This window comes from Oenanthe melanoleuca, chromosome 11 (genome assembly GCF_029582105.1).
Source record: "Oenanthe melanoleuca isolate GR-GAL-2019-014 chromosome 11, OMel1.0, whole genome shotgun sequence".
Taxonomy (NCBI): domain Eukaryota; kingdom Metazoa; phylum Chordata; class Aves; order Passeriformes; family Muscicapidae; genus Oenanthe; species Oenanthe melanoleuca.
The window spans coordinates 9013759-9034447 of NC_079345.1; the positions used below are offsets into that span (position 1 = coordinate 9013759).

At 39.2% G+C, this 20689-nt stretch overlaps 1 protein-coding gene and 1 long non-coding RNA gene across 5 annotated transcripts in view; one reads left to right on the forward strand and one right to left on the reverse strand.

Annotated features, from left to right (window-relative positions):
* Positions 1 to 20093, forward strand: part of LOC130257749 (uncharacterized) — a 49594-nt gene extending 29501 nt beyond the window's left edge. Inside the window, exons 3-5 of one of the 3 annotated variants that reach the window (XR_008841377.1) lie at positions 11255 to 11376; positions 19622 to 19746; positions 19861 to 20093. This is a non-coding gene — a long non-coding RNA (uncharacterized LOC130257749). Of the gene's footprint in view, positions 1 to 3459; positions 5432 to 11254; positions 11939 to 19621; positions 19747 to 19860 lie in introns of those variants that run through there. The other 2 variants (XR_008841379.1, XR_008841380.1) reach the window with 2 other exon arrangements.
* The window catches only part of NFATC3 (nuclear factor of activated T cells 3), a 61919-nt gene that overhangs the window by 13727 nt on the left and 27503 nt on the right, over positions 1 to 20689 (reverse strand). For both annotated transcript variants that reach the window (XM_056500572.1, XM_056500571.1), the window contains exons 4-9: positions 11949 to 12148; positions 11128 to 11300; positions 10247 to 10387; positions 9047 to 9102; positions 8293 to 8419; positions 5438 to 6484 (exon numbers count right to left, since the gene is read on the reverse strand). In XM_056500572.1, coding sequence (XP_056356547.1) covers positions 5438 to 6484; positions 8293 to 8419; positions 9047 to 9102; positions 10247 to 10387; positions 11128 to 11300; positions 11949 to 12148 — 1744 coding nt within the window. The remainder of the gene's footprint in view (positions 1 to 5437; positions 6485 to 8292; positions 8420 to 9046; positions 9103 to 10246; positions 10388 to 11127; positions 11301 to 11948; positions 12149 to 20689) is intronic.

The window sequence follows — 20689 nt, forward strand, 5'->3', positions numbered from 1 at the left end:
GCGGTGCTGAAGGGTCTGTGCGGATTTTTTTCCAGGGTCACAAGGTGTGCTGAGATCCTTCCAGTTCTGCTGGCAATTGCCAGCAGCCACACCTTGGTGCAGAAGTGCCACCTGCACTGATGGAAGAAGTCTCTAACCTCTTCTGATTCCTGAATGGGAATCTTTTTGAAGTGGTGAGCCAGTTGAGTTTACTTTGCACTAGTTATGAGATGTTCTGTGGCTCTCACAGGGAGAGCTGGCCATAGACATCTGAGGATTTAGCTGACATTTTTACACTTAGAAATCTGTAACTAGTCTTCTCAATGGATGCCTGGCTGACACAGATTTTATGGACACAGTAAGTGAATCCCCTAGAAGATATGGTCAAAGAATCCTTTAACTGCTGACAACCCCTGATGCAAAACATTTCCCTTTTGCTCACTGCTCCACCCTTCAGCTTTTAAACTACTGCTCAGTCTGGATCTTTATTTTGTTCATAACACACATTTCTCAAAGTAGATTTCCATTATCTTTCAATACATTTCAGGTTCTGCCTTATCACCTCAACATCTCATTGCAGGACTGCTTTTTACTGCATGGATAGTGCATGACAACACAGATTTAATAATGAGAATGCTAAGAAAGAAGGAGTTTGAACATAACTTTACTAAACAGTTCCTACTGGTATAATTTTCAGAATGCCTTTCAGTGCAGGATTGTTCTGAGAGTTCCAAGCACAGTGTAGGTTACAGTCAGTCCTTGGCCATTCTGGACACACTGCAAGGTGCAACACTTTGCTCTGTACTCAGGAGACAATAAAACACCTTGGATTTGAGATGTACATCTCAAGTTTTAGCTGCTCTCCTCCACTCTACACCAGACTCCAGCATTCAGAACTTTCTGTGCTTTCTGCAGACCTCCAATGGCAGGACACTGCCTTAATTAACACTGATCTGTTAATGAGAAAGTTTTCAATAAAGATAGAAATACAAAGTATAGTCCTTCTCCAATTTTTTTATATTACTCACCAGTTTGATTATCCAGAAATTTAGCTGAAGCTAAAAAAAAGCTGCCTGCACAGATGTACAAGTCTTCTAGCTATGATCAGAATAATATGAGCTTCTCAGCAAGATAATTTATCAGATAGTTATCACAGAACTATTAAAATGAATGAATGCTAATGGCTTAGAGTTCTACATGGAATATGTCCGACAAAGCAGCCTTATTGCTTTATATACACAAAGTGCTTAGGGGATTTCTAGCTATGATTTATAGTAAAGGCACATACTGGATTTTCTAATCTCCAGCTTTATGTAATGGAGATGCAATGAGTAACAAAATGTAAGAGGATTAGTAGAAGGTCATCCTGGTTTGCTGAATACAGCCAAACACCACCTTAAAAATGGTTAAATACAGGTGTACATGTTAGAAATCTCACCACTGTAGAAAGCCATGAAATCCAAGGTAAACTCCCTCCCAATTTGCAAACCACAAAAGATTAAATTTGAGATCAACAGTATTGGAACAGTTTTAAACCTAAAACTTGACAGTGGGAATAGGTAAGCCACTACACTAGGAGCACTTTTTAAAAACAGAGGGGGTGGAAATTAATTAAGCCTTATCATATAACCAGACTGAGTCTAACTTCGAGTAACTTTTCTTTAAGTGGGGAAGAAACTTTATTAGATGGGTGTGCAGCAGAGCCCAGTATGGATGATGGATATGGGAAAGGCCAGAAATGACCAGCTGCATATTTCCAGTCACTTCAGCTGCCTTGTTTACATCTATTTGCAGCCCTAAACATTACACTGTCCATCCAGGGAAATGTTAACCTGAGGTGTTGTCCAGAGGGCTGGCTTGCTAAAAGATGCTAAGGGAAAAAAAGTTCAACACACTGGGGCATAGAAAAAGTAGAGGGGATGAATAAAAGTGCACGAAGCTGCTTTAACTTCGTTCCAGCCCAAAAGTTTCTGAGCTTCTGCAGCCTGACTACTGCAAAAACCAAAGCAGAAAAGGGATCTTTTTCAGAATACCTTTGGAGTGGCAGCATACAATACTACTTTGAAATTGTGTTATATTTCAAATATATTTTATTATGTAATTTGAATTTTTTATCTGTGTGACCTCATGCATTTTGATCCCTTGTTACAAGTGAACTAGAAGGTGTTCCCTGTAGGATGCAAGGATGGGAAGAGGGGAAACAAAACATAAAAGTAAAAAATAAAATGTGAAGATTAGAAAAGTCTAAGGACATCAACAAGGTCCTTCTGAAAAACAAGACAACAAAGAGTCACACAAAGTTCAGTGTGGGGGGAAAAAGGAAAGAAGAATCCTTTGTGCAGACACATGGGCAGGATCTGCCTTTCCATCGTGTAACCTGTCCTAACCACAGTCTGAACAGAGCCCAGGTAAAGGGCAAAGGAATAAACAACATTTTAAAAGATTCTCCATCTGGTCACTGGCAAACACCTTGGACTTTGCAGGGAAGCTGCAAATGTGTTAGACTTTCCAGGAGATGCTGGGTTGACAGTAATCCAGATGCTCTTGGCTTGAGCACTGATGGATGCAGCAGCTTTGTAGCTCTGTATTAGGTAGTGATTTGGAAGTGTTTTGGTATGTTTTTAAGAAAACACTGAATGTTGGCTGAAGAGGCAGTAAGTCAATTCTAGGGGTCTTACTTAAATGAATTTATGTAACTATTATCCACAATGCCACATCTGGAGGTAGGGGCTGCCCAGTTTAGTGTTTTTTTTTGTTGAGATTTTGTTTTTAAAAATTTTAAATCAGATACTGTCAAACTACATAGTTATTCTGGGATTAACTTACCATGGGATAGCACTTCCATAGTACACCGAAATTTTGTAAAATATTTCTTGAAATATTTTATTTTCTTGGCAAAGAAATAGATCTAATTTTAATTCTGAAACAGTGTACATTACTTAAAAGAAGGAACATAATTTATGCTCTCAGAGTTTTTTGTTTATTTTAAGACTACTAATTTAAATATTTAAGGCCGGTAATCCAGACCCGATTTAAAGAATTTTCAACTGGCTTTGCCTTAGTGTTTTATTTTGAGAGGTTTATTTGCCTTAATTGGTTACCCTCAAAAACCTATTTTCCAACTAAGTAGAGCTTTCAGGTTTGATGTATTAGCTTGGAGAACATATTGTATCAACACTCATTTTATGTATGTAATTATGTTTGGATTTTTTTCTTTAATTGGTATAACTTTATTGCAGAATAGCCTATTTGCTATTTTTGCCTGGCTCTATTTGTACAGAAACTAAAATTCAATTATACATAAAAAGAAATTTTAGAATTTTTTTTTAAACCAGAGTAGTATGTTAGATAAATTATTGAAAAAAGTATTCATGTGTAAACATGGGGGTTTTTTTCCTTTTAAGCTGATTAAGCAGAGGAAGTATTCACTCACATTGAGAGAACTGAGCAGCTTTGCTTCTTGTCACTGTGCCCTTCCAGATTTTTGGAACAGCAGGTTTCATGCTCGACATCTGATTAGCATTTGCAGACTGGAAATGCAAACAAGCCCCAAACCCAAACCCCAGGAAATCATCGCACGGCGGCAACATGGAAGGGAAAGGCAGAATCTGCTCACAAACCCAGTGCTGCTGCCAAGGGCAAGTTCAGCATTTAAATCCATGGTCAGTTTTCCATATATGAAGTATGTTTAATCAGCAGGTATCAGAACTTCTTTAATTTTCTACAACAGTCATTTAAAAAAGAAGTTAATTAAGCTGTGGCCATTTGACTCTCATGTTCACTGTACTCTAAACCATCAGCAAGCGGCCGCGCTTTCAGTGGTGCTCTGACAGCTTCTCTCCCTGTGATTCCACGGCTTTGTCAGCACAGGAACAAGGCAGTACTTTCAGTGCTAAGCAAAGGAAATAGTATCAAAAAGCAACAAATAGTTGAGACAGAGAGAAAAAAGTTTTTCTTTTTACTGTGCACACTGCCAAGATGCTCATAAGTGCTAAACACTTCTGCTTACTTTGTGAACAATCTAACTAGAGTATTTAGTTATTCTGATTTGTTTCTACATCTTTTTTTTTTTTTTGTGGGTGTGGAGAGAAGGATGAGAGAGAAGTAGATTCTAACCTGACACTTCTTGAAACATTAGATTTCTTTCTCACTCCTCTATATAGAAGTATTAAATGCTTTTTTTTTTCTGTGTGCTGTTCCATAAAGCTTTGCTTTTCTCCCCTCAGCAAGTCCTTGACAGAATCAGTCTCTTCCTTCCTTTCTAAATAAACCTAAGTTGATTGATAAACAGTGTTTCTAAAAAGAGAGCTTTGTTTAATTAAGGTGGCCATTGAACTGAAAGCTCAGCAAGATTGGTTTCTCTTGTTTTCTTCCTACTGTGCCATGACTTTAAAGGCATTTCTTACTAAGTTTTATTAGTACTGTCTGGAGGTAACAATAGCAAAGCTCCATTTATGCAAGAAGCTGGGATTGAGACGATACTTAACAGATGGCCTACACTTCGGTCTGTGTTATACTGCTTATGCAATTTAAGTAATTACCAGGGATGGTTAAAAAAACCCCAAACCACAACATTTAAGGATACTTTAGAAAAGAGACACTGTTTGTGTCTCTTCCCTTCATCAAAACCAAACACATTGTACACAGCTTTTAAGGCCAGGTCTTCTGTTCTTCCAGTCTTTATCAGCATGACATTTCCTTTAAATTCCTTTGCATCTACACCTCAAATAATATCATGTTTAGGAACTGATATTCTCCTTTTTTCACTTTGTTGGAAAATAAATATTAAGAAATAAATTTAAAAATTGTCCAAATATTTACAACGCAGTCCTTTATAGTCTGGCCTCTAGCATTATAATGTCTTTGTTCTGCTTATGTTAAACAAGTGAACTTCTCAAAAAAGTAGCCAGAGTGGAGAAAGCAAACAGCCACTGTGAGCAGAGGTGCTGAATGATGACAGGTATCTACAGAATATCTGTGAGGAGACCAAGACAGTGCCAAAACACATGTGATAGATTATCAAAACACCAGCCTGCCCTTCAAAACTGGGACAACTCCAAGAAACAAGACTCCAGCTTACATCTATGCAACTTAGGTAACGTATTATAGTTTTCACTGAAACATATCAATGAACCAATCAGAGCGTACTTCAAATTACTTTCTTGAATACAAGGTGTCAATGTGTAGGAGTTGATCCTCAAGCCTTGTTTTACAACAAAACCAAAATCTGAGGGTGAATCAGACTAAAATGTCTGAATTGTGTAACTACAAATTAACAGCCAATATAATTAGTTTTAAAAAAGTTGTTGCTTTGGACACAAAAATATGACTCCATACTGATGATATAAATTTCCTTCTGTGAAGAGCAGTGTGTTCTAAACAAAACAACCCTCTCACACCCACTTTGTAGTTTAATGTCCACTATTAACCCCAGTAATGCAATATTATATCCACTTACCATCATCTAGTGTGATGTCTTGTAGTCCTATGGTTTGAAAATTCAGTTCCCGGTCTTCAGGCTCTGGTTTGATGTGAACAGCTGCCGCCTCGGGTGCAAAGGGAGATGAGTCACACACGGGGTGGGGCCCCAGGGGTGGCACCGTGCTCAGCGCTGCCAGCGCGGGGCTGGCGGCCTGCGGCGAGTGCTGCCCCGAGCGGCTCCCGGGCGGCGGCGACGGGGCGGGTCCTGAGCTCGGAGATTGGTAAGGCAGAGGCTGGAGCTGGGGGGAAGAGGGGCCGGACAGCGGCGAGTGGCCCAGCGGGTGGGAAGCTGTCGGGGACGGGGAAGAGGCGGCCGCTGGGTTTGGAGAGTGGTACGGGACCTGCTGCAGCTGGGGAGAAGCCGGGCCGAGGGAGCGGCTCATGGCAGAGGGGACGGAGCCCTGCCCGGGGCCCGGGCAGTGGTACCCCAGCGAGGGCAGGTGAGCAGACGACTGTCCCGAATGAGCTGCGTGTGCCAGTGGGTGTCCTGCTGGACTTGATGCTGACACAGAACCTGGATTTGAAGAATGGAACTGCACTGGTGGTAGAGCTTGGCAGCTGAGATTTATCAAGTGAGGTACGGTCGTGTCTTGCGGAAATGAAATCGCATCAAATCCTTGGCTCGAGGCAGAGTTCATGGGAAGACCAGGCTGTCCATTGTACACATCGTTAGACTGCATAGGCTGGTAAGAAGGCCTCACAGGAGGTGCTGATGTTACCTGAAAAGACTGAACCACAGCAGGAGGCAAAACATGACACTCTTCACTTGGACTGAGGTTTCTACCCTGCATATGTGGCAGGTGTGGCACTGCCGAGGTCACCATGGCCGTGTAGGGGGGCTGGACGGGACACACGAGGCTCCTGGGTGACGTGGACAGCAAACTGTCATGGGGGTGCCCCTGCTCTGGTGAAGGCAGCTGGGGTCGCATCGAGTGCAGGCCCTGCACGCTGCCCGCGTGCGGCAGGGCCAGGGACGGAACAGCAGACAGATCCACCTCATCTCTGTGCTCTTGCTTCATTATAACTAGAAAAAGTAAAACAGTTTTACAACTCCAGCCCATCTGTACCCTGTGACAAATACACACCAACTGCTGTTTAACAACCACAATAGCACTGTTAGTGTCATTGCTTCCCTTCTTCTGCTCTGCTTTCACCTTCTTTGTTTCTACATCTGCAAAGCCAAAAAAACTCTCCCAGCAAGTATCCAAATATCTCCCCAGCACACCCTCCTATGCAATGTAGGTTTTTAAAGACATTTGCAACCCAGCCAGAGAAAGTCCAGTTCATCTAAAGTATGTTCTTGTCACCAGAGGGGAGGGAGCTGCTGCTGGGATCCACTGAAAATAGGCAGATGTGAGTTCAGTATCACGCACTAGGAAATGGAGAAGGAAATTTTTAGCAGGCTTCAGGCTTTCCTTCGCCTCTGATCACAAGGACAGCTGAACTCTAGCAATAGGCACGCTAGTTTGAGTAGTGCACCATGTTTTAATTACAGCCGCTCTTTAAGCACATCCCCCAATTTCAGTGATGGCAACAACTGTTCTTATAAGTTACAAACTGACACACTTTCAGTTACAGGTTTATTAAAGGTTTATTTTTTTTAAACTACTGGGAGGCTTAGGACAAGATACTGATCTTAAGTACTAGTAGAAAAATGCTAACACTTAAATGCTCATTTACTACTTTATAAAATACAGTTAACTAAATATTACAGTCAAATGAACTGTAATACATATAGAGTGTTTTAAGTGCTTTTGTAATAACAACTGCAGTTACAATTCAGCTGCCCCTTATTTAAGTAGTAACTGCCATTATTTCATTCCACCATTTAAATAATTTAAATGGAGATACTTCAAACAAAAATATAGATGTGTAACTATCTCAGGAGCTGATATTCCTGAAAAACAGTTGACAAATACCACAGAAATCTGATAACACAGTTAATGTATACTTGGCGTACCAGACACCCCGGTAACACTGCCTAAATTTAAAAAGTAGGTAATTTTAGAGCACAAGTGAGCACAGCTTATTTTAAATTGTGTTAACTAATGGAAGTTGGCTATGTCAGCATATACAGAAGTTTTAAGAAGTTTATATTAATATCCTTATCTGACTTTAAAGACTCCTTCAGATATCTGACTTCAAGTGCTCCAAGCAGCACAAAGGGTCCCCACCATCACTGGAAGCTTGGGAATTGTGACTGCTCCAAGTGGGCACACAGCTCTGAAATGAAGCAAGGGGCAGGAAAGGAGCAGGCACTCCACATCTGGTGTAAGCTCTTCCTCACATCAGGTGGGAGGGAATAGACTGTTTTACTACATCTACAGTTCACATGTCCTGGTTTCACTTCTGGCTAAGTTACAAGCTGAGTTGTCTCAGTAAGTTGCAATGTATCCAGAGTAGGGGAAAAAAATAATTTGACCTTCCTTCTATCTAAACCTGTTTTTTTTTTTTTTTCTTTTTTGACATTTGAGGGTGGAAAAAAAGGCACAAATCTGTTCATCTATGATGTCACTATCCACCGTGTCATCACCAGGGTTATTTAAAAAGAGCAGCTTCTGAGATTCATCATCATTCTCAAAGGAAAGCAGAATGCAAAAATTATTGTGTAGAAACTGTAATGAAGAAATAGATGGCTGCAGTCACAGTACTGGAGCTTATTACTCTATATTTCAGCTTTTTCATTAGACAAGCTTTAGTAACTGTTTTACAAACAATTCAAAGCTAACCCTATGTACCTGTTAAAGGGATAAGATTGAGGTATTTTTGCATGTCCACTTCAAAAAACAAAATTAAAAAAAAAATGCCACTTCTGTATTTTTCATTTGATACCTGGTGTGTAAGTAAAACGTTGAGATTGGCTTTTTTTCCTCTTGCCATTGCAGAGATAAAACTGCACCTGAACTGCAGCTGTGATGGTTTTGTTATGGTATGGAGGAACTTCAAGTATGATGTTTGCCTACAGGAAAGGCAATAAAAAAGTTTTACATATTAAATGCAAATGAAACTATTAATTACAGAAAAACTGAAACACTTATGACAAAACTAAAGTACCCTAATATTCTGAAATTGGCAAACTTCATGTTTATGCACATTACATTGTAAAACAGCAAACTTTTATTTGGAGAATTTTATCCTCTTTTAAACACAAGTGCTCTGAAGATAATGCTTTAATTAAATAGACATATCATCTAAAGGATGCTTTGCTTATCTGCCAGAGCATAAAAAAACCTTCTAGCAGTTAAAGAATTGCATTTTGGATCATTAAGCTTTTAAAAAAAATTTGAATGCACTGGAAGTAATTTGTCACATTAGCAAAATGATCTTAAGTTTCTGCTTTTTGATTTTCAAGTTCTTTTTTCATTGCTTTCACAACAAGCATGCTATTTCCAGTTCCTTCCAAGCATCCCCTTAATGGCTACTTTATAGTGTTAAGACAATTTAGAAGTCTCCAATTGTCTGTCTGAATTAGCCAGTGATCTACTTTAATAAATGAAGTCTAAATTTCAGAACAACAATGTAAATGTCTTATTTTAGCATTAAAAAAAAAAAAAAGCTTTCTAAAGTAAGAAAAATTGTTTCTCACCCCTTGACACTTTTCCCTAATTATTTTCCCTTCTACCTCCCACTGAGGTCGTCCATCTGTTGAGAGAAATTTACAAATAATTCAAGTAAAAAACATTTTCTTAACACTTTAATAATTCATCTTAAAAATATTTAAAGACTTAATATAAAACTGGATTTATTTTCAGTCACAAAGAGGCCGTTAAACGGACAGACACACACTGTAAACAAAGCACAGACGCTTCAGGAGTTTCAGCACTCCGGGCATTGTGGCTGCCTGCTGTGCAGGACTCTGCAGCATGCTCATCCCACACAGGCACACTGAGCTGCAGAGGAGGCTCTGAGTGCTGTGAGAATCCTCCTCATGCTTCTGAAACATTTCTGAAGGGTGGTTAAACTGCTGCTGCCACTTGTGCTTATTCAAACAAACTGCTGATGACTTGCAGGCTGAGTCAGCAGCAGAGATATCCCAGGCCACCCGTCCCTGCCCGGCCCCAGGGTCACGGTGCCTCCCTGCCCTGAGCCCACAGGCCCCCGGTCGAATGGGCAAGGTGCAAGGGGAATCACCTGGGCAGCCACCTGTGCTCTCAGCTGCCATAACCCACAGCCTGAACCTAGCACACTCTGCCATGGGGTGTTACAGGGAACCACTGCAGCAGCTCTGCTTCTTCCAAAGGTGTTCAGCTTGTGTGGCAAAACACACCATTACATAACCTGTTGTATTTGCTAATAAAAATAATACCTCTCTTTTACAGAAGTTTTCCTGAGAGTTCAAATCAAACACTTAATGACCAAAATGATAATTTAAGCTGTTCAGATTAATGTTTTATTGTTTTCTAACTACCATTTATTTCATTAGCTAAGGAGTCAGTTCCTATGCATTGATTAAATTAGATGTAACATGGCATCAATGCCAAATAGTACATTTCAATTAGATCCCATTTTTCACTTTTTCATTTTTATATAATAAGAAGGAGCAAATAAACGGTATGATCTGCCAACAGCATCTTTCAAATGCACCCATTCCAAGTTAGTTACCCTCTGTCTTTTTGTACTTCATCAATAATTGCCTACCAGCACATAGAACAATGCTCAAATGAACTTTCCAATTACTACTCAGGACCTTTTTTTTTTTTTTTCCTTTTTTAAAACATCCTTATTTCTTAAAATCAAGCTTAGGTACTGAACATGGTTTGAAAAAACCCAGCAAGACAGTATTTACCTTGTCCTTTTTCAAAAAATATAATTTTAGATTCTGGAAGAAAATTGGATCCTGTCACCACCATTTCATGGCCTCCATTTACTGAGCAGCTGTTGATGCTGTATTTCTCAATCTGAGGAAGTTCTTGCGCAGATCGCTGAGCTTTAGAAATATTAAGGGAATAATTATTATTACAATTTTAATCATAATGACATTTATTTTACAATTCTAACTTGAAGAACCAGAGATGAAACTAAAATGACCATCTGTTTACATACACAGATCATATTTGCGTGTGATTTATCTTTGCTTTTAAAATTATTTTAAAATTACGTAATTACAGAAAAGAAACACCAAGAAGACATGAATGCCAACAGTCTCTACTGTTACAGCAAATTCAATTTTTAGTTTAGGACTACTGGATTAAAAATCACTTTAGTAGTTTCTAGATAAAATGAATTCTAGGGGAAATTCAGATTAAGGTCATTCCTTGATTCCTTAGTGCCAGTATTTAACAAATCAACTCTCTAGAAATTCAGCTGTTCACTAGATAATACTGTATAGGGAAAGACTCTTGTCAATGAAGTGGTATCAGCTTTAGAATGAATATTTTCACTGAGATGTACCATCTGCCTCTGCCCATACACAGGCACTACCTACTGAAGCTGCTGTATGAATGCACTGAGGTTAAAGCCCAAACCCTTGTTTCTCCTCTAAACCTCCAAGCTTCCACCTAGCAAGTACCATTAACTTTTGGTAAATGAGCTCTTTACACACAATGCTTTTCACGCAATTGTTATACATAATTCTGGCAATAAATATTGTCAGAATGACACTACTACTAACACATGCAGAATCCATGAGTATAAAAGACGTTTAAAAAAAAGTTAGAGCAATCTTACAGCATTCAACAGGTATGGAAGCAGTCTGCAGAGATAAGACTTTTCCACTGGGCTGTGGGATGTGAACACGGAACACAAGGCGCACTCTGGTGTTCTTTCTTCCAATATCTGTCTCTCCTTTCCGCAGCTCTATGTCTGAATTGCGCAGCTTCAAAATACCAGCACAATCGATACTGGAGATAGGAGAGGATGGACAGATGGATCACAAGAGAAATGGAAGAAAATCACACTACAGCCAAAGTTCACTCTGTAAGCCTTCAGTTTAACAATGTTAAAGAATGAAGCTGTTCTATTTTCCCCACATTATGGTATTTTAAGGGTTATTTTACATGTCTGCGATTAAAAGAATGCTTAGTGTGGAATCGGCAGCAAGTACTGGTGAAGCATTTTGTCTTGTAAATGTCCAGCTGCTGCTTTTTTTGAACCTTTAAAAGATTATTTGTTATTGCACGTTGTTTAACCTTCAAAGTGACTTATTTAACATAGTAAACATCATTTACAAGGAGCAAGAGACCAATATTTAGTTCTAGCTTAGGAAGGACTAGAGAATGACAAAGTGTACCCATCAAACCTCAGCTGCTATTCCACACAGAGGTCAATTATTCACGAGACACACAACCTCAATCATAGAACACATTTGTACAAGACCTTCCCTGCCTCTCTCTCCTTTACTTCTGATTGTTCTCACACTGGCTCACTTTAAGAAACGTGTCTCTTCATCACGACCCACATTTTATAAGATTCTTCTTTCACCTTTGCACAAACGAAGAAAATAAAAACTACACATAGCAACCCAATGGCCAACTCATGCTGTGATGTACCTGGCTGACATATTATTTTCAGGAAGAAGTGGAATTTCCAGCACTTTGGTGCTGGCAATGATGATCTCCTGGCTGGCGGTGGCCACGGTCTTGCCGGTGATGCGGTGCACCTGGTAGAAGGCGTGGGGCCGCAGGTAGCGATCGTCGGCCGTGCCAATGAACATCTGCAGGTTCACCGGCTTCTCACTGTAGCCCAGCAGCTGAAGGGAGGGCACATGGAACAGCAAAAGGTTAGGGGACTGCCACTGCATCTGTGTGCACACTACAACACACAACGAGTCCAAAGAGTTAAGAGTCACTAGTATTTCTCAAACTTCTACAAAGTCTTCAGCAAGCAGAAAACTGAGTACAGGTATCTGTCTCCAAACACAAGGACTGGCAACAATTACTGGAACAAATGAATATCAAAATACCATTGTTATTTTTGAATCTCTCTAAGAGAATTTTTCTTTCTACAGAATTTCTACATCAAAGCTATGCTATGGGTCTGTTTCTGGTACTGTTTTTAATAACCAATTACCAATTTTACTTAGATGTACCTAAATTCTAGAAATACTAAGACGTTTTAGCTTTTCTACTATGAAATGGAATAGCAACTTTCATTAAACTTAAGAAATTTTGTGAATTAAAATGTATCAAGTTAGGAGAAGAAGATTCAATTCATGTCTAGAAAATCACATCTGGTTTATTTTTGGCAAAGAAAATACTTTAAACCCCCAATTTTTGCAAATATTAATTTACACATCTTTCTGGTTCTCAAATGCACATCTAACCACCAATGCACTCAGTTGCCATAAAATCACCTGTTGCTTGAGGTAACTGCAGCAGTTCTGGCTCAACAACAAAACAGCAGGAAAAAAAAATTGAATCTAGAAGAAAAAGTCCATTTTATGATAGTATGTGGGTAATTCGTTAAGGAAACAAATGCAAACAATAGTAACACGTTTCCTTTAACCCTTGCTACTATAAATCTGAAACCTACAGAGTATTTCTTACAAATTCATTTTCCTTCACCTTCCTGCAACTGGCAGATTGATGCAGGCTGCAAGTTATATAATTGCTAAACTGCACTGGAGCAGATTTACGTTTCATTGACTTTGACATCAACTTATGTTCAAACAGGAGGGAGGGCCAGACGGTCATTCTTTAAACGTGGTTTTGTCATGTCAATATTTTTGTCTCTAGGGAGAGTTATTTGGTCACACAACAATATTATCCAAGCTCTTTACAGAACTAACACTTAAAAACCAAACAAAACATGTCAATTTAACCTACTTAGAAGAGTAATTTAAGCCAGTAGTCAGTGGCACAAAAGCCCAAAGCACACCCACACCCAGCAGTCAGAAGCCCCACTGCTGGTGCATCACTCCTGGCAGGGAGTTTTATGGACCAAATGAACGCCTGGTTTCTATATTCAAGTTACAGCTTGGTTTCTATATTCAAGTGGCAGCACCTACCAGGCCTGTCACTTTTATTAGAGCTTTCTCAGACAAGAATAGAAATTTAGGTTCCAACAGTAGTCTGTAAAGTCTTTGTTTTGTCAAGTATATTATCCCTGGAGTTCTCAGTACAGAAAGAGCTAAATCCAGCTAAATAACTCCCAAACCAAACTAAAATATCCCTTCAGCCACTGAGTGGAGATAGTCTAGATGGTCAGAGTTGCTTCCCATGTAAATAAGTGTGATAGACAAGCATTTAGAAAGGCTACAGTAAAGAAGCTCCTGTGACAGTCAGTGTACTGACAGGTTTCTCTCCCTTCACTGCCAGAAGTCGTCTATAAACTACAGGAACATCAGGACCACAAGGAACATTCCTCTTAGTGTTGCGATCACAGTGGAGCACAGGGACTGTTACATCAATTAAATATATACACAAGTTCCTTTTCATGCTCAATGCAGAACTCCAGTGTCTTTCCAAAAGTTTTTTTTTTTCATTAAATATCAAATGAATATTTGAATTTTTTTATTAGTCTGAATTATTTTAGGAGTTTAAAGAAAATTAGAACATGTATTAGTTTAGCATTACAGCAGCCATCTTGTCACAAGTTCTCAACACTGTGACTCCACCATCCATTTTCCTCAGAGTTAAAATTAAATCTTAACACAATGGAAACCAGCCTAAATGTGACGTTAGTGAAATGTGTTCACTCTAATACTGGGAATTATAAAAATTACAAGCCAGACCTATTCAAAAATTTGACTGACTTCCAAATGCGGTCACTGTGACAAAGCTAATTTCCAATTAAGGCTAATCTTCCCCATGCTGAACAATGGACATGTACACAGCAGCTCTAGAGATACTAGTGATACCAGAGATAAGGAAGGGTGGGGGATACTCATAAAATGAAGCTGGTCTGTCTACAGTGCATGAAGACCACCTTCTACAGAAGCCTACATAGAGCAGGAGCTCAGTTTAGGGAGGTAAAACATCTCCCCATGCCAGCAGTCACACTGGTATTGCCCAGGAGACTCTGTGGCCATATACACTGGAAAGGTAGCAGAAACTTAAAAATATATATTTGGTATTGCAGGCAATTTATTGCTTTTATTCAAAGTTAAGTAAAAAGAGAACCACTCCCCATCCCCACATGTAAAGGTATAAATATAACCAGTGTCTGCAATACCCATGGCAATAAAGCAAGCTGGGAGTGGGGAAAGGAAGAATAACCCCCATGTCCTCCAGCCCAGGCTGTAATTCAGGGCCTGACTGCACCAACGGGGCCTGGTCAAAGGAAACATCCCAGCCTTAAGCAAGCAGTGGACAGGCTGCAGTGTCCCCGTGCTCCCAACAGCCCAGCCACAGCCAAAAGCCAGTAAGCTCAATAGGCTGTGCATGCTAATGAGACAGCCTGATGTGCTAGTGGAACTGAGGCAGCTGGAGAGATTGTGGACAGAAAAAACCCAACTTTTATGTTAGACAAATCTATGCTTTAGAATGAATTTCCCTCTTAAATCTAGTGTAATAAGTGAGCTGGCAACTCCAGGCTGACTCGCCATTGTTGATGCAATACCTACGTCGTGAATAATGAGGAAGACTTACTACCCCAAATCAACTTTAAATCAGGAAAAATTCCTTTTAAATACAGTTTTGTTCTCATTCAAAAAATATTGATTGTTCTTAATTGCATTGACAGCAGGGTGACACTTTCTTACCACCTTGTCTGCTTTATGCACAATTCTGTATGTTGAACAGCCCAAACATTTAAATCAGTAAAAAACCCCAACCTGTTAATTGTTTTTCAACTAAAATAAGTACATAATTAACTTGAGAAAAAAATACTATATTTTGTTGAAATACATAATGAAGCCATGGTATCTGCACCTTTAGTTCACCTTAGTAAAGAATATACACAAGAAGATCACAGTGTCTTTTTAGAGATCATAGGTATTTCAATAAACAGCATTTTACAACCTACTGGCAAGTGCTGCAGAATCAGCACCATGAAGATGCATTACGGTAAGGCACTACAGTATCAGTGTGCTCAAGATTCAGTCATGGGTCACTTACAGAGGAACAGTAACCTGAACTACTGGTTGAGTCCTAGGAAGGCTTTCAGGTTCACCTTCCAGCACTTACTCCATTAATGTGCAGTATTAGAGCTGCTCACTACAAACAAAAAATTGCTAATTTTCCTTTAAAAAAAGATATAGCACTTTCCCAGGAGGAGCAAACAGTGTGCTGCAGACAAGCAGTAAGTTGCTGCACTGTGTCACTAGTGACCTCTAGAAACCCTCCTCTGTAACAGAATCCTGATACACCACCCACTGCTCTGCGAGGAAACTCAGCCAAGTTGTTTTTGTGTTTCTATATCGTTTCCATAGCAAAGGTCAGTGCCTGCGTAAGTTAAACTAAAGCTGGAAGGCTAAAGACTGAAGGTCACTACAGGATAAGCCACAAGGGCTGCACGCCAAAGCAGTTCCAGCCGAAATACTACAGTGCACACAGGAAACCCCTGCATGGCACTGTCAGTTCAGAGCTTTTACCAACCAACTACAAAGGCAGCCACTTCATGAGAGAGTTTCAGATCACCAAGTTGTATTCTATGCAACAAAAACTCTCCTTAATGCACACATGGAAAATCCTTTAAAAACGTGTCACGCTAGAGACTATATGGATTAATTTGATCACTGAAGACAGCACTATTTAAACTTGGAATTTTGTGGCAGTGGTGAGAAACTTTCCTTGCTGAGGAAAATAAAGAGTCACATTAATTAAGAGACATCAACCTGGAAAAAATAAATTAGCATTTTTCCAGATTTCATGCAGGTTATATTTGGGATACAGCTGGCTCACATATCATTGGTTCCATGCTCTGATCTAAAGAAAATCTTGTAACTTGAAAAGATTATGAGAAGACTCTTTTTAGTCTCTAATACTTAATATTTTGACCTCCCCATCCCACCTTTTTTTTTTTTTTAAATGAAGAAGGTTCTGTCCATGTTTTCCATTTATTGTTGTAGGCTAAGTCTTACCAATCTCTGTTCAAGTGCAAAATGTCATTTCTTAAGACATACAACAAAGCTTGGGGAAAAATACTGACAGGAAATACACACTTCACAGTAACTTACAGACATCACTAGTATACTTGGAAATAGTCTCGGTTTTTGAACCAAAGTATCCAAAACCCCAAATACCTAATAGTGTCACTAAATCCAGAAATAATGTCATAATTCTGTACATCAACACTTTCAAACCTAGAATTTAAGAGAAAACATGGAACTGGGGGTGTGTGTAAGGGGTGGTAGGGGAAAGATAATTTCATCAGTTAGGTTTTATGCTCAGCTATCAACATTCAGATGGTGTCAAAACCTATTTGATTGTATTTTTAAAGCATATTTCCTGCCAAACTTTCCAGCATTTATTAGAAAATTGCCAAGCATCATCAAACTTTCATTCGGGCTTAATACTCATGTTTTATCTTTCATGTGCCTTTTTTTTGCTTGCTGATTGAAGATGATTTCAGTGCTCCTTTGCCTTTGTGCAATTAATTCACTGCTTATGGCATTACTGGTACATTATGGATTGGTGGAGTAGGCTGATTAGAAAGCAAGCTTTTACATACAAATAGGCCTCCCTAAAAACAGGGCATAGTCTTGAAATACAAGACAAGTTTGGCATAATCAAGTCCCTGAAGTCAACAATCCATCTTCACCAAATGCACCAGTATCTATACAAAAATCCTCAGTTCCAATGTGAAGAACAGGGAAGGAACCTCATCTGTGTAAAGAGCCACAAGCACTTAGTAAGCATTTACTTCAGATGGATATTTCCAAGGCTTTCTACACCTTGATAGGAAAAGCAGCTTGTAAATAGTTATTTCCCCCTTGATAAGACTCACAGCAGTTGGATGGATTTCAGTGACTTCTCTATTCCTTAGAACACCCCCCAGAGTGACAAGGTAAGGAGGGCAAAAGAGAAGAATGCAGGCCTGCTGCAGAGGGTGAAAAGAAAGAGCTGTTCTCTTGAATCAGGTACTTGTCCCTTTTACATTGGAAAAATGAGCAAAATATGGTACAGTTCACTATGAAACCTAAACAATCCTAAAGGAAAAGAACTATCACTGCTTAAATTTCAGTCCACCTCAAGAGTAAAATACAGTTTCTTTTGAAAACTTGATTTAAAGAAAAAGCCTCTTAGAAGTTTTATCCTCTTAGAAAAGGGAGACATGACCCACAAACCTGGAATCTTGAGGACAGTGGTATCAGAGAGGCAACAGTGCATGGCTTTAATCAACATTTTTCTACAGACATTTCTCCACAATAATTCCTCTTTTGAGTGGTGTGCAGTGACTTTCCTAAAGACTGTGAGGCCTGCTGGGTTTAAAAGCTGAAGGGCTGTCTGCCAAGCAAGCAGCACATCTATCAACTATGACTTGAGATGACAAGTAAGGGATGACAAGGATCCAAGGGCATGAACATGAACATAATTTAAAACAAAAGACACCATAACTAATGCCAGTGATACAATTTATTGTGAATTTATCAACAGCTGCATTTTGAAAACTTGATGCAAACCATGGGCATGAAATGAAGAAAGCAGAGCTCAGGGAAGCTACTGAAAGTCAAACTGACCACAATCATCCCTTGCAGAGGTGCAGTGAGTGCAGACCTATAATCTCCAATGGATTACTTAAAAGAGACTGCAGAAACTGATGGAAGGAAACTCCATTCAGATCTATCATACAATATCCCAGCCACTGGCTCAGAAGGTCTTAACAGCACATTGGAATTTTTTTAAATAATTTTGTTCTGATTCTGCAGAGGTTATAATGTTACAAAAAGTTAAATGTCTGATTTTAAAGTTCAATATGTTGAACCAAAACAACTATTTCAATCCCTTCCTGAAGTGCAGTACTATTTTCTATCACTTGATTATTTGGTGCATCTTTCCATCAAGGAAAAGCATACACAACGGAAAAGTATCTTTTTCCTTTGTGTTCTGTTAAATAATCTTATAGAGTAGACTGACTTGAAGACTTTAAAATAGTACAGACCTTTGCAACTGTGAAAAAAATCAGTGACAGATGAAAGGAACAAACTTCAATAAACTATTAGGAAGGGGCATAAGTCCAATTAAAAACACTTTAAAGGTCATCACAAAAACAAACAGATCCTACAAAGGACTAAGGCAAAAGAGAAATGACAAATATCAGTTCATTATTGGTCATGGTACCACGTGTTTACACATGTACAGAACATTCTTCAAGGTTTAAAAACCTGGATTTTTATTTCTGAAATCTCACACTTTTACACACTCACTGCTTGCAGACAGCATTGAAAGTGTTTCAAATACTGGCGTTTCAGGCATTTTTTGAGATGCTTTAGTCCTGTCCCATTTTACACTATGCAAAAAAGGATATAATTTAGTAGCTAAAATAGTATTAGGCTAACACACAGTGCAGAATTGCCAGTCACATGCAACCAGCCACCAAATCATCCATCTTCACTTGGCTCTACCATACTCATGAAAAAAAAGGGTGCTATTCCTGAAAAAAATCCAGATGCTAATTATGCTATGGAGAGTTTTTGGACATGCATTGCTGGGATAGGAAAGGTCATTCCCACATAACCTATAAAAAAAATTTTTAGTAAACCCAGGATACAAACACAGATAACTGTTTTTATTGGTTGTCACACAGCAATTACTGCATTTTCTAGAATGAGTAGATGCATCACATTTGCTATCTGTTTTTGGGATTCTGAAGCAGAAGATGCCTGAACCATAAAACTGTTCTTGAAAGACACATAGTTTCAGAATCACATCCAAAGGTCGATGTTTTTTGCCAGGACAGCCCATTACACTGTTCACACAGGCTGAGATTTACCTTCTGCCTTTTAAATTTATTGGCAGGTTGCTGTCACCAATCAACAGTAGGCAACTAGAGCTGGCATACAGCCTGCCTTCTGGTGATGGACAAACCAGGAAAAACTTCAAGACAAAAATGAAAATTAGAGAGTGAAAGGCAGGAAGAATGAGAAGGGTTCCAAAACACTGAAGAAGTGTGCTGTTTATTGGACATAGAGAAGAGGAATAATTCCAATATTATACCTGATATTCAAGTAGTTACATGCACTGGCCACAGAGAACAGCTGGGAAAAGGTGATAGGCACAGAATTATGGGCCAGGAAACATAGACTCATTTAGACAACCCTTTGTTAATTTATTTTTATCAGATCATCTGATATTGCCTGGATAGACCTTCTCTTGTTGGTTGCAGTTCCTTCCATCAGGACTCAGGCAGAGTTTGACAAGCTTTTGAGAACACATTCCTGTCTCAGAACTTTCAAAGCAGTTCAAAGTGAGTTTACTTTTGCTCAATTAGTTTACTTTTTTCCTCCACTGCAGTGCTTGTCATGACTTCAAGCTCTGCAATCTCTTTAAACAGAACTGACACTGAGTCCTTCTTTTACAGGTCTTCATGAAACCTCACACAGAAGACAACTCTCTACTCCTCAGTGAGTAGCAGTGCATAGCCATTTAATTAAACTGGCTTTTATTTAGTATTGCTTTAATTTTTGACACACATATTTTTTTTCAGCTGCAAAACTCTGAGTTGTCCTTATGGATTACACGATGCTTCCCCTCCTCTGTTACTGTGAATCTGCTACAGAAATAATTTTGCTTATGGCAGAGGAACAGAATGATTCTGTCCTTAAACCCTCTGCAGTATAATAAAAAGACACTTCTGGTCCAGGAAAATTTTTAACAGCTACCTCCACTCCAAATCTACCTTGCATACATGGGGTGTAAGTGGATTCTGTACAGTGTCTGTTACAGATACATCATCACTTGTAGAACCAATTACCCCATCACAGTTCACACCTACAGTGCCTCCCACAGTGGCCAATGGCCCCAGGATAGACACTCACACACAGAATGGTGCTAAGGAGTAGCTGTGAGCCCACAGTCCCTGAGTACATCATTCTGTATGGTTACAAGACGACCAGCATGGACATCACCTTCTTCCCTAGTAACAGGAAAAGGAAATACTACTTGGGCACAACACAGCCTTTATAATTTACTACCAAAACATGTTATTAGATTTAAAATACTTGAGCTCAGAAAATTGCAGAAAATTACATGAGTAGCAGGAACACAGTATATAAAAGTTTGCTATTTTAAAAAGTTCTTTTTAGATCAGAAAACTAAGATACAAAAGTAAAAAAACCCCAAACTATCCCAGAGAGATTCTTATCAGGCACCCACCTGCTCTAAAAGGCTTTTCTGTTTTTGATCATAAG